Genomic DNA, 14241 nt, shown 5'->3' with positions numbered 1-14241 from the left:
GGATGAGTGATTAGAAACATCTGACATCTGACCACAGCTGTTTAGAGGAGGCTTTAGTCAAGTTTATATTTTTTTATATATATATATATATATATATATATATATATATATAAAATACCTTTTGAAATTAAGTGTGGATATTAAGGATCCAACCTGTACCCCATCTTTTTTTTCCCGTCAATGTTTAAGATTTTATTGATAGTTTCTCCAATTTTGTTTAATTATATATAAACCTGAATTTATACATATGTTCATAAAGGTTTTGTCTCTAAAATCTGCCGAACATCACCAAGAATGAAAAGAAATAAGTCATCAGTTTATCTCAATGTGTTTAATAATGTCTCCATGTCTTGTCTCTTGGTGTTCAAACTGTATAGCTGAGATTTTCTGTCCTACATAGGTGTTGACTTCGGCTATGAAGGTCAGAAGCCTCTTTTCAAAAATGTGGACTTCGGCATTGACATGGATTCCAGGAGTGAGTATAAAACCTCTAGATTCAACTTTTGATTTTGATGGTGATAATGTTTTTGCTCGTCACCAAAATATTTGATGAACCACTGGGTGGGAAAACCTTCAGGAAACTATCGCTGGATGTACAACTAATTAACTTTTGGAGCCAACGCCATTTAAGACGGCCACTGCAGCCAACTTGACCTTAGAAAACACTTAAATATCTATAATTCAATCATTTTCACAGATGTACTAAAATCTGTTAGCAAAATAGCTCATGAACCACTAGAAGGATTTTAATGGAATCATTGGGTGTACATCTGTAGATTAAAATGTCGTCAACTCAGTTCAAGATGGCCACAACAGGTGATCAACCTTAGCCAACACATAAATGTCTGTAACTCAGCCAGTTTTACAGATATTGAGTTAAAATTTGTTGTGGTAGTAGCTGAGAGTTATTCACACACATCGCTTGACACACCTTCCCAAGCAACTATAACTGGCATCTCTCAACAATAGATGAGCTTTGTTTTTCAGGCTATATGCATTCCTTCCAGGGATGCTCAGCCTTTAAAGACTTGTATTGCAAAAGTGTTTAAAAGTTGGTGATTACAAGAAAATTACCACCTCACAAACATTGATCCAAAAAAACCCATTGTCGATGTTTTGGCACAATATGGTGCCCCAAAATGAGTTTCTCTTCCAAGCTTCCTCTGTTACTGGTTTATACTCTTTAAGTGTTGGTGAAAGACTTTTCCTCTCTCATTTATTCTTTTAGTTTGTATCGTTGGGCCAAATGGTGTTGGGAAGAGTACTCTGCTGCTGCTGCTGACTGGAAAATTAAATCCTGTAAGACAAACAATTTGCACTTATATGCTCAAACATATATTATATACACTGCTGATTTAACTGAAGCTTTATGTATTTATTTATTCAGATTAAGGGTGAGATGAGGAAGAATCATCGACTGGTGAGTAACATTTGATTATAATATTTGATTATTTGCGTACAAATTTTTAATCTAAGGACACGTTAATCATCTGTTTGAGAAAAATATTGTGCAGATTTTGTTTCTTTCTTTATGATTCTTTTGGGGGGGGTTTTTTGCCCAGTCTTCATGACATCAGTATATTTAAATCCTTATGAAAATGCAAACACACTTTCTATCTTATTTGTAGCCAAGACTAGACAACAGTTAATACAATTTGTGGTGACAGTGTTCTGACATATTAAAATACAGTCATATAAAAAGACAAAATAAATATATTAAACTATGTGATGATACAAAACTATGATGCTTTTGTCCAGCGGGGTGCTACTGGACATTCAGCAGCCTTATCGCCTGGGGAATGAAGCCGTTGTACATCGTTTGTTCTTAAAACACTGGAACAGTATTGTCTTCCAGACGTCTGCAAGTTAAACACTGTGTGGACAGAGTGAGGGGAATCTTTCCCAATTCTTTAAAATGGACTCTAAGGAGTGTGTTCACACTGCAGCTGCCATACCAGGATGTGATGCGCGGGTCAGACTCTTGAGGAAGTGTGTCCTCTGCTGAGCTTTTGGCCAGCAGTGTGGTGTTGAGAGTCCAGGAGAAACCCTCACAGGTGTGGACTCCTAAGAGTTTTGTGTGGGGGACCCTCTCCACAGAGGTGACATTAATGTGCAGGGAGCCTTCTTTCTAAAAGCCACAGCCCCTGGTGAATTATTTTAAGCCACAAACCTACCATTAAATTGATTTAACCTGTCTGGGAGGGAGACCACAACTTGTGATGTTTTCTAGTGTTATGGCGTGAATCCTGTGTCACAAGGCGCCTTGTGTACCTAGAGTCCCAGAATTTGTTCTCGGTTTACTTCATATTCCAACATAGCCTTCTTGATGACTTGGAAGAGGTCGGTCTTTGCAGACACAAAGGTAGTGCCTCACTGATTGTTGGACTAGCCGGCAGCTCAAACTTGAATCAGTACTGCGAGAAAATGCTTAAAATTTCAGTTGCAGTCTCACTGAATTCTGACCAAGCCGTGAGGTTATGTTTTTGTCGGCCAACTTTTGAAAATCACAGCTCATGCTTGTGTGCACAGCTTGCAAAAAATGTATTCTTGGCCATGCACATTATTTTGTCGTACCCACCTCACCTCGGCAGGCACACCAACATTTATGGTTTGATCTACTACAGTACACGTTTGAAACGAAGACAGATGTGTACCAACTTTTCAGTTATTATTATTTATCGTTGGCATGGTTTTTAGTCGTGGACATGTTTCTGTCAGAGGAGACACTGCAGGTATCAAAATAAAGCTTGAGACGGGTTAGAAACACCCACAACAAAATACCAAAATCAAGAAAGGTTAGAGATGACTGTGTGACTATTTTGAAAGAAACATTTGTTTGTTGTTGTTTAAAATTCTACCTGGATATTAGAAAAACTTTCAATGTGCAATATTATTGTTTATTAATGTGATGACAACATCAATTGGATTAACTCCACATTCTCCTCACTCACTTTCTCTTCTGTCATCAAGGCCAGTGAGAGCCCTTTAGATTGACCAAATATATTAGTCTGCAGAACATGAAAACTTGTAAAATAATGGCCTTTGATTAATTGCAGTCCTTTGAGATACTGATACTGTACTCAAATTTTGCGATGTTGATATATTGTGCAGCTCTAGTTCAAACAACAAGACTGTGAGGACATTGAGAACCCCTCTAAGACATTCTGGAGTTTCCCTCACGAATGCTGTTCACCAACTCGTTGCCAGCATCGCAGCTCAGTGAGATCCTGCCTTAAAGGCTGCAACCCGGACTCCTAACCGTTTCTGTACCTCTGACCTCAACCGTGGTTTCTGATTTGGCGAGGTGCTGTATTCTCTGATTGTGACGTCACACGTGTTGTTTTATGTAGCCAATGACAGCATCAGATGTGAAACTGACTAGTCGATTCAGTCAGAAGTCCCAGCTTTAATGATGGCTGCTCACATCTGGAGCAAACAGATCTCATTTACTGACCAGAGGGGAAAAAAATTCACACATCAGTCCACTAACTAGACTACTTTGAAACAACGGTAAGAAAATATCTTGGCAGTCGAGCCTGAAACAAAAAAGCACCTTGTACAGCCTACATATACACAGTAAAAAGAAAGTCTACCCTCTTTCATTTCTAGGGTTTAACCCAACAGCTCAGGATAACTACTGTCACTCTTCATGTTGCTGCAGCAGTTTTGACTTGGGTGTGTTCTTTCAACAGAAAGTGGGGTTCTTCAATCAGCAGTATGCAGACCAGTTGAACATGGAGGAAACGCCCACAGAGTATCTGATGAGGAACTTTAACCTTCCCTACCAGGATAGCAGGAAGTGTCTGGGCCGTTTTGGCCTCGAGAGTCACGCTCACACCATTCAGATTTCCAAACTCTCTGGTACGAGCACGAACTTCTGATGTATTTCAAACTCGTCTTGAAGAAGACATCATTTAATGGCATCTGTTTAATTTCTGCCAGGTGGTCAGAAGGCCAGAGTTGTGTTCGCAGAGTTGGCCTGCCGTCAGCCAGACGTCCTTATCTTGGTAAGAACAGCTCTGCTCCACATGCTCCTTTCGTGTTGGAAGATTATAATATTAAAAAAATAATTGGTGTGCTCTTCTTCTTCTCAGGATGAGCCCACAAACAATTTGGACATTGAATCAATAGATGCCTTATCAGAGGCCATCAATGATTACAAAGGAGGTGAGGACACACAGTCTAAATTCTTTTGTAAATAAGTTTCTTTTGGGAGTATTTTCACTAGACAGAGTTGTCAGGAGCAGGGAGGTGTTGCAGTTGTCAATAGGTAATTAAAACCATAACAATCACACTTTCATTATTCAGGTCTGGTTCCACAAATCTCATCTAGACCAAGACTTGTCTGATAGAAATAGTATCACTATAGAACATGTGTATGTTCGTAAAAATCATCTTATTCCCCTTTTGCATGTAGGTTTTAATTAACTAAACCGTAAAATTCAGTATTAAATTTAAGACGAAACACGTGGAAGTATAATAGTCATTTACGAGCTCCCTTTTTTATCAAAAGGTTACACAAACTTAGAGAAATCTAAGGATTAAAGCTAGGGATGGAACAGTTTATGAAAAATCTAATGCAATAGAGACATAAAAATATCAAAAATCACCTATTGGGATTGACACAGTTTGGGTTTATTTATCAGTCACACAAATAAAGTACAAACTCCACCCATCAAGCTGGCCGCTTTATCACCCAGGCTGCAAAGTGTACAGCCACGACCTGCGAGTTCCCTTAAGGCCCACTCGGGCGATCAACCAATCAGAGCGAACTGCAGGCAGCACCGAAGAGTTGGTTTCTAAAAAAATAACTCCACCTTCGTTATGTGGAACTGGTTTGGCCTTTCCTCAAAGAGGTTTTATTTGTGAAGTCTGCATGCTAGATGGCACCCTGACAAAACGTCATCAACACCTCAGACAACTTTAAACTCAAACCTGTTTAATACAGGTGTTTGAGAAAGGCAAATCTTTTTACTAAATAAAAAAATAAAAAAGCAGTGTTTTTTAATTTACTATAGAAAAATCCTCCTCAGTTTTAACAGACTGTTTACAATGATGTGCCTAACGTCGAACTGCTTCATTCTCTAAATTTTTAATGTCTACATGAATTGTCACTCAGTAAAACTAACTATTGAATGGTATTTCTAGTGTTGTCACAATTTAAAAACAGTAACCTGCAGTTCATCAAATTGTGAATTTTGTGAACCGTTTCACCCCTAATAGACTTATACCTTAAGCCTGACCTGTTTCTATGTGAGACTGATCCCATTCCTAAACCTGAATCTGTTCGAACAGCTGTGATAATCGTGAGTCACGATGCACGGCTCATCACGGAGACTCAGTGCCAGCTGTGGGTAGTAGAGGAGTGCTCGGTGAACCAGATTGACGGAGACTTCGATGACTACAAGCGGGAAGTGCTGGAGGCCCTCGGCGAGACTATGATCAACAAGGTGAACCCCTGATCGGCTGCGACGGAAAGCAAACGCCACCTGCAACCTCATACGAACTGGCAGGTGGAACAGGAAGATTCAGAGCAAAGTACTTCTGATGAGTTCTTTTCTACTGGAAACTTAATCAAGCATCGTGTTCTTTAAAAGTACCGAGATAAAAGGATCTGCCAAAGCTTAACAATAAATATTCTTCAAACATCCTTTTTTCCATCATGTTTATTTTTGCATTTTTGTTACTACGTGTACAGAGATTGTTTCTGGATCCTAACATTTTAAATAAGCCTTGTATGTCTTCTTGACTTTAGCCACCTGATTGTCATCGGGTGTGATTTCCCCGTACCACGGATACCAGGTTTCACCTGAGGTTAAGGACGGTGGAGGTGGTGTGGGTCCTACAGCATCATGAGTATTGGAATAATCCTCTCCTGAAAAGTTCACGTGAGGAATCTGAAAAGGAATTAAACCTGAAAGGAGATGCTGTGTTGGTTATTTTATCCAAAAAAGTTTCAAATCTCTTTAATACTTTATCAAGTCACTTTTCATTGGAGGTGAAAGTGCCTGTTAGCACGTCCTACAAGTCTAACAGTTTTAGGTCAATGACTATACTATACACTAATTTACCAGAAAAAATACTCAAAGTAAATGTAATTACCTCTTAATATAAAAGTATTCAGACCCCTTCACTTTTCTCAATTTTGTTATATTGCAGCCTGATGCTGTAATCTTTTAAATTATTATATGTACACTCAGTTCCCTATAACGTCAAATTAAAAGTCTAATTTTCTAATATTGTATTTTTTTTTAAAAGAAAAGTGTGAAATATTACATTCCTTTAAGTCAGGGGTCTGCAACCCAGGTCCTCGAATGCCACTATCCTGCATGTTTTCCTTGTTTCTCTGCTCCAACACACCTGATTCAGTGGTTAAATCACCTCTTCATGTTCTGCAGAAGCCTGTTAATCAGCCATTGATTCAAATCAGGTGTTGGAGCAGAGAAACAAGGAAAACATGCAGGATGGTGGCCCTGAGGACCAGGGTTGGACACCCCTGCTTCAAGTATTCAGAGCAGTTTCAGCCTCGAGTCTTTTAGCTTTGATGTGACAAGCTTCGACTTGGATTGTTGGAGTTTCTGCCATTCCTCTCTAGCTCAGTGGATCGTCAGTGGAGCCATTTTCAAGAAAGGGTTGAAGTCAAGCTCTGTCTGGTCCACTCTGGGACATTGACAGAATTGGCCCCATGCCTCTCCTGTGTTTCTTCTCTGTGCTTTGTGTCACTGACATGTTGGAAGGTGAACTTTCAGTCCAGGTTTTCATTTGAGGATATCTCTGTATTTTGCTCCAATCAACATTTTCTTATCCCCGACCGGTCTCCCAGGCCCTGCTGCTGAAAATGCCCCACAGGATGATGCTGCCACCACCATGCTTTACTGTAGGGATGGTGTTGGGCAGGTGGGGACTGATGTCTGGTTTCCTTTTAACAGTTCAGTCTTGGTTTCATCAGACCAGAGAATCTTGTTCTCACAACCTGAAACCTTTTAAGTAGCTTTCAGTTTTGCTTTGAGGAGAGGCTCATGTTTAACCTGTCAGCCATAAAGCCCAGATCAGTGGAGACCTGCAGTTCTGGTTGTCCTTCAGGAACTTTGTCCCGTCTCCACACAGGATCTCTGAGGCTCAGTCAGACCATCAGGTTCTCGGTGGCTCAGTGTTCTGGGCGACCAGCTCATGGAAGAGTCCTGGTTACACTAAACATCTTTTATTTGAGAACCACGGAGCCCACTGAGCTCAGAGGAACCTTCAGAAATGTTCTCCAGATCTGTGTCCTGCAACAATCCTGTCTCTGAGCTCTGCAGACAGTTCCTTTGACCTCATGCTTTAGTTTTATTTCCTCTGATTGTCAGCTGGGAGATCTTCTGTAGAGCGGTGTGTCCAATCAGTTTAATCTCCCTCAGGGTGTAGAAACATCTCAGCAAAGTCAGGAGAAATGAGAGGAACCTGAGCTGAGGAGTTGTGGCAAAGAGTCTGAAGACTAAATGTGATGTTTTAGTTTTTTTCTTATTAAATTTACAAATTTGTATAAAATACTGTTTTTCCTTTGTCATTATAAAAGTTACTGAGTGTAGATTAATGGAAAAAATAACCAATTATACCATCAGGCTGCATCATACCAGAAGTGCAATAATTGAAGGAAATCTGAAAAAGTAAAGAATGGATGTAAAGCTATCTAAAACAGAATTTCAAAGAAGCTTCCAACTTTACCCTGATCTCTTGCTGTTTGGATGGCCTTGTTGAGCTTTTTCTGCTGTTTTATACACACACCTGGGAAAAGGAGACACCATAAAACATGTAGCCTGGTAATCAAATGGACGACTGCATGAGCAGGTGACTTGGTGGCTTACCCGTTCGAGTGGAATCATGGACCACCCCAGTGTGGGGACAGATAAACTGCTGCAGCAGCATAACATTCTGCAAGAGAAGACACCAGGGTTAGCATTTGTCAGCACACCTGTCCCTTCACTTCATGTCCCACAACCCATTGAGTCGAAGTTGTTCCATCCCAGTTGTGTACAAATCCATATCTCCAATTAATAATTCGTATGAGAAAAGTCCCTGCTTTAGTTGTTTTGTACGCAGAGTCGTCATGCTAACTTTTCACCAGGCCAACAGAATGACAAGGATAATCCAAAGGCAAGAAAACGACAGGCTCAGTTTGGAGCTTTCAGCATCGTAAAGCTGGTTCACTTTTTATCTGGGTCTATCACCATGGTAACGGATGCTGGAAATCCGATCAGCTCTCAGTTTGGGTTAACATTTTAAATGACAGAAAATGGACTGAGTCAATCTTGTGTATTCTAAAGAAAATGAAGGAACATCAGTGACTGCAGCTGAAAAAATAGATTTAACACTTGGTTTCGTGCTTCAATAACAGACATGAAATATTTATAGTCTGCCACCTAAAGGTGAAGGCGATGTGTCTGCCTGAGTCTTCCCAAAATATCTCACGAACCACTGGACTGATCTTAATGAAACTAATTGTTGGATAAACATCTACAACTTTTTGGATTCTAGACGGTTGCTTCAACAAACTGACCTTAAAAATACACAAAAATGGCCGCAACTTTGTCAATTTTACATATACTGACTTCAAATCTGATGTGAAAAATCTTTGGCGAGTCGTGTGTGGGAAAGACCTACCTGGTGGTGGACAATAATGTTAGGATCCCGACAGATTGGACAAGGGTTCCCACATATCTTGTCTCCTCTCTGTGGAAACATGGTTGTGGTTATTTGAAACGACAAATGATAAACACAGAGCCAATATAAGCAGCTTTTTGGTGGAATAACAGAAACGTTACAATGCAAGTCTGACGCGTCTTCTGTGGTGGAATGCCTCCTTTGTGGTTTCTCCTGTAGCCCGTCCACACCGGCTGGCTTCCATACTTTTCAATATACTCTGTCGAAAGAGAGGAAAACACAGTGTAAAGTCCAAACATTCAAGGTGGCCGCCACATCTAAGCAGCCTTGGCAAAGAGAAAAATGGCTATAACTCTGTTAGTTTTACCAAGGTTTCTGTGGGGTCTTAAAACTTCATTAAGTCTCCAATTTAGGTCTTAATACAATTAGATATGTCTTAAATGTATGTGTTTGTTCATTTGTTGCTTCTCTTCCATGAACTTTTTTTTTTTACAGCACTGTGAACACTCCTTCATTCCTTGTGTTGCAGTTCTATCCGAGGATTTCAGATGTTATTACTCTGTAAGAAAACATGCAGCAGTCCTGTCAGGACTTTACTGATGGACATGCAGCCTTTCCTTGTGAAAGAATCCTGTTATTCTAGTCCTAAAACTGTTTTTTGTTGGTGGTGTTTTTTTTAAATAATTTGGATTGAATTTGAATGAAAGTCAAGAAAATTTGTAACTTTGAAAGAAATTTTTTAGATTTTGAATTTGAATCATAATGGTCTTTAAAAGTTAACTGACTGAAACTTACAGAAACCCTGTTTACAGATACTGAGCTAAAACTTGCTAAAAAGGTGTGGTAGTAGCTGCGAGTCATACACAACGTTTACCCTGAGGCCTACATGTTGCGTGACATCAATCCTTAATTTTTTGGTATTAACTTTGATGTCAACACCGTGTTTGTCAGCTAAATATCACAAACCACTGCACAGATTCAATGAAACTTTCAGAACATAGTGACTGGTTGTACATAAACTCACTGACCCTAACTAACACAACTATAGCTGTTACACTAATTTATGGTAGTAGCTGGGAGTCATAGTCAACACACACCCCAAGCGCCAACAGATCATGCAAAATCTAGCAATATCGCATGAGGCTGTGCATGTCTGTGTCATTCATTTACAGGGTTTGACCAAAACGGCTACAACTCTGTCATTTCTTAGCATAAGAGGGTTTGAGTTTAAAGCTCAGGCATGAAAGGCAGCGGGCAACATGCGGCTTTAAGTCCTTAACTACCTTCGCTCTTCAGGTAATCCCAGGGTTTGTCTTTGTAACGGGAGAGGACCTCCTCTGGTTTAGCAGCTGTGTCGTTCTGCAGAGACGCTTTGCTGCAGAAAAACTGATTTGACTGCACAAACAGAACGGGCGCCGGACACGACGGCTTCAAAGGCAGCTTCTGTAGACAAGACTGAAAGAAAAGGAGAAAAAAAAAAAAAGCACATTTAAAACATGCCATTTCTTAAAAGTGTCCTGTACTATCAGCTGTTCTTAGTATCAGTGAGGAGAGGTTTTGCATTTGTCATTTTCATCTGACACAAAAAGGTCATTCCATATAAACCCAACCAAAGGGTCCCTGGGTGACCAACTAATATTCTTTTGAAAAATATTTTAAAGGTACATTTATATGCATAATGAACACATGCACATTTATGGGCTTACGTTTTAAGAGTTTTCAAGATATGGCCCTCCGAATATTGGGGATCACACACTATTTTTGACCTTGTGAACCATGAATGTCATTTAATTGGTCTTTCAGAAGGTAAAATGTTCCAAATGAATGACATGTTTGACCTGAAACATGATATCCTGAGTAATTTTGGTGCAGGTTTTCAGAATGAGGCATGTTGTATCTCTACAAGCCAGTTCTATTTCTCAGCATTAGCAGTCTCCAGAAATGATGTACGACGGCAATACAGAAGGATTATAGGAGGCATTTTTGGCCCAAACTGCCTATATTTCAAATTGTTAAAACAATGAAGGAGACGAAAAAAACGAGCAGAACTTTTGATGATATATAAAAGTGTACCCGTTTGAAATAATAAAGCACATAACAAAAAATAGGTCTGTTTATTGGATATTTGATTTATGTTCCCTCCAGTGAATGACAAATGGCCTTATTTAAACGAGTTGTAATATAGTAATCAGTGATATGTGAGCAAAACTGCATCTTTTTCTTTCCCTCAGCAACTTGCGTCAAATGTACCAAAATGTCTAATTTTCTGGCGTATTTCAGGAAGCTAACAGGTTAACAAACTGCTACTGCAAATTGGTTCGCTCCTTGTAAAATTTGTTTTGGTTAAAGCTATAAAGAGCCACTACAGAGGGACCAAAGAACCGCGTGTAGCCCCAACGAGTACGACTGGCTACGTTAAAAAAAAGTGTTAAAAAACAAAAGTTATCCAGTATTTACCATGTCCTAGATGACTGGCTACGGCTAACATTAGCTAAAAGTTAGCTGCTACGCCACTGTGGAAGGTGGCGTCCAGCGTCAAATTCTAACTCTAAGACTTAAAATTTTATTTCAAAGCTGTCACTTTTAAACGAGTTTCCGTCTTCACCGCAAATTAAAATAGAATACCTGATACTGACGAAACTGACGTGAAAATGAAGGCAATACACGGCAAAACACCTTGGAAAACGCATGCACGGAGGCAGCCATTTTGTGGCGAAATGGAGTCATAGGTGAAAGGGTAAAGTTCATGCGGTTCGCAACCATGTCGACGTCAAGTCTTAAAATTAAAAACACATTTATTAGGCCCGAGCAGCGACAGCGCTGCGAAGGCCTATTGGATCTGCTATGTTTCTTATTATTATTAGGCCCGAGCAGCGACAGCGCTGCGAAGGCCTATTGGATCTGCTATGTTTCTTGTTATTATTATTATTATTATTATTACGATTCTTTGCATTCTTAAAACGCTAATTTGGAGGTCTAAACATATTCCAAAAGTCACCAAATTTCACCGAAAGTTGTCCCCCACGAGAAATAACACGATTTTAATGGAATCAAAAATGGGCGTGGCAAAACTGCTCCACAGCGCCCCCTAACGTGAGATAGGACAAACCGTACATCGTAGAGATTTAAAACTTGGTATGTAGGTAGAACACGCCAGGACGAGCCCCCAAGATGGCGGAATGAGTAGACGTCCTTTACCGAGATCCGCACAAGATTTTATAAAAAAAAACGGTAATACCCTGACTTTCTGAACGCTAGCACTATCATTTCTTCTCAAGTTATCAGATACAACAGTAAGAACATAACAAAGCAAAATGCCAATCCAAAAAGGTGCGAAAAGAGGACTAGAAATACCCAGGTCCAGGCCTTCATCCGAAGCGAACAACGAGGCTAAAGAAGCTAATGTGGCTAATAATGCTAACGCTACAACTTGCAACGTATTATTTGACAACTGCCATAACTACGCAGCTACTCCAATAACCCTATCACTGAATGAGGAGGCTATTGAAGATTTTCCTGCATTACCTGTCATTCCTTTGAAATCACCAGCAACGAAGAAGGTGATGTATGAGCGTAGCAACCCGGAACCCTCGGCTGCTAATGAGATAATATCCAGTTTATCTGCACTGATAAATAACCGCTCCGACAACCTAGAAAGCATGGTGAAGGATAACACGCTGAAGATTGAGGGTCTCAAAAAGACTATTGACTTCATCTGCGCTGAAGTGAAAGAAGTTAAAGAGAATGTGAATACCCTGGAAAAAAGGGTATCTAAAGACGAAGTTCGGCTGGACAACTACCAACAGAGGCTTGCTGAGCTGGAAAGATATTCCAGGAGATGGAATCTTAAACTACAAGGAGTGGTAGAAACAGAAAATGAAGACGTGCGGAAAGCTGTGATAGAAGTCTGCCAGGTTGTTCTACCTGAGCACAAACACAAGTTACCTGATGCCATTGACACCGTACACCGTCTGGGAGCCAAACGTACAGGAAACACCAAACCTAGAGGGATCATCATTCAGTTCACCTCCAGAATCCTTAGGGATGCAACATGGAAGGCAGCCAAGAGTTCTTCATACCTGAGAGACAACCAACTGAGATTCACTGAGGATCTATCCAAGGACGACAGAGACAGGCGCAACAAACTATGGCCTTTGGTTAACAAAGCCCGCAAAGATGGTAAACTTGCATTCTTCGTCGGAGGTCGTGGCTTTATCGGCGGAAGGGAAGTTTTTCCTCCTCCTCACTCGACCGAATCATAGATCTACTTTAGCCACCTACTCATCTATAAGTTAAGTTTAGTATGCACTTTATCTTCAACGATTGTTCTTTACTTTATTTCACGTGGGCTTTTAGTTAATAATTATTGTTATTATACAGACTTATTTTGTTCATATATGCACCTAGGTATTTATGTTTATACCTTAGTAGATAGTGAAGTGCTAATTTTCCTTAATTTGATCATAGCTCACTGACTAGTTAGGTTACTTACTGCCTTATTACTTTTAAGTGCGGTTATCGGTTCTCGTTTTCTTTAGACACAACTTTATCTTTAAAAGTTTAATCCCAGCAACTTTGTCCATTTCATTTCTATCCCTCAATGCCAGGGGTCTAAGACAAACAGGTAAACGCAAAGCATTATTTTTATTTGCTAAACAACTTAAAACAGATTTCTGTTTTTTTCAGGAGAGTCATTCTACACCTTCTGATAGTAACTTTTGGAAATCCCAATGGGGAAATGATATATGGTTATCTCACGGTTCTGAACGCTCCGCAGGAGTCACCACACTTAAAAATAATTTTCCTGGATCTACTTTGCACACGGATTGCGATGCACTAGGTCATTATATCTGCTCAGTGGTTAAATGCCTTGATACTATCTTTATTATTGTTAACATATATGGCTATAATAATATAACCAATAACAATAATCTACTCGAATCGTTAGAAGACAAGATCCAAATACCCAGATTCAAAGATTTTAATTGGTGGGGACTTCAACATAGCATTAGATAATACGATCGACAGGTGGCCTCCAAATCAACAATCCTCTCACAGTAACACTTTAAAAAACTTTATGGGGAAATTTAATATTATAGATATATGGAGAGAAAAATCCCCAAATGACAGAATTTTCACATGGAGCAATAAGACAGGTTCTAGACAATCTCGGATAGATTTCTGGCTTGTTTCCAGATTTATTAGTAAAGAAAATGCTATTGTTAATGTTCTTGCCTCCCCTCTCACTGATCATAGAGCCATTTACATTAACATTCAAATCTGCTCTTCTGACAACACATTATACCGAAGTGTACACTGGAAACTAAATAACTCATTACTGAAACATGACTTGGTTAAAGCACATATTAATAAATTAATTCTACTTTATTGGAGCAGAGCGAAAACTGAAGACTCTTTTAGCAACAACTGGGAACTTCTCAAATTTGAAATTGGCAAATTTTTAAGAAATTATGGAAGACAAGTTTCCAAATTAAGAAGAGCTGAAGAAGAAGAAATTGTTAGCAAAATCACATCCTATTACCTCAAATCTCCTGAAAATATATCAGAAGAAGATAAATTAAATTTAATAGAACATCAAAA

The 14241-nt window shown here is 39.5% G+C and overlaps 2 protein-coding genes across 3 annotated transcripts in view; one reads left to right on the top strand and one right to left on the bottom strand.

The window, feature by feature from the left end:
• The window catches only part of abcf1 (ATP-binding cassette, sub-family F (GCN20), member 1), a 27938-nt gene extending 22288 nt beyond the window's left edge, over positions 1–5650 (top strand). For both annotated transcript variants that reach the window (XM_017437448.3, XM_017437447.3), the window contains exons 20-26: positions 401–475; positions 1229–1299; positions 1388–1420; positions 3693–3861; positions 3943–4007; positions 4095–4167; positions 5296–5650. In XM_017437448.3, the coding sequence (XP_017292937.1) occupies positions 401–475; positions 1229–1299; positions 1388–1420; positions 3693–3861; positions 3943–4007; positions 4095–4167; positions 5296–5462 (653 nt within the window). In that variant the 3' untranslated portion in view covers positions 5463–5650. The remainder of the gene's footprint in view (positions 1–400; positions 476–1228; positions 1300–1387; positions 1421–3692; positions 3862–3942; positions 4008–4094; positions 4168–5295) is intronic.
• mrps18b (mitochondrial ribosomal protein S18B) lies at positions 5649–11418 on the bottom strand. The gene is made up of 7 exons (XM_017437450.3): positions 11266–11418; positions 9924–10095; positions 8802–8899; positions 8641–8709; positions 7845–7911; positions 7705–7764; positions 5649–5914 (listed from the first exon to the last, which is right to left on the bottom strand). Exons 1-7 carry the CDS (start codon positions 11401–11403, stop codon positions 5715–5717), a joined length of 804 nt encoding a protein of 267 aa, XP_017292939.3. The 5' UTR covers positions 11404–11418; the 3' UTR covers positions 5649–5714.
• Between the last annotated feature and the right edge of the window lie 2823 nt (positions 11419–14241).

This window comes from Kryptolebias marmoratus, linkage group LG5 (assembly GCF_001649575.2).
Source record: "Kryptolebias marmoratus isolate JLee-2015 linkage group LG5, ASM164957v2, whole genome shotgun sequence".
NCBI classification, from domain to species: Eukaryota; Metazoa; Chordata; class Actinopteri; order Cyprinodontiformes; family Rivulidae; genus Kryptolebias; species Kryptolebias marmoratus.
This window is presented reverse-complemented; position numbering and strand designations above follow the sequence as displayed.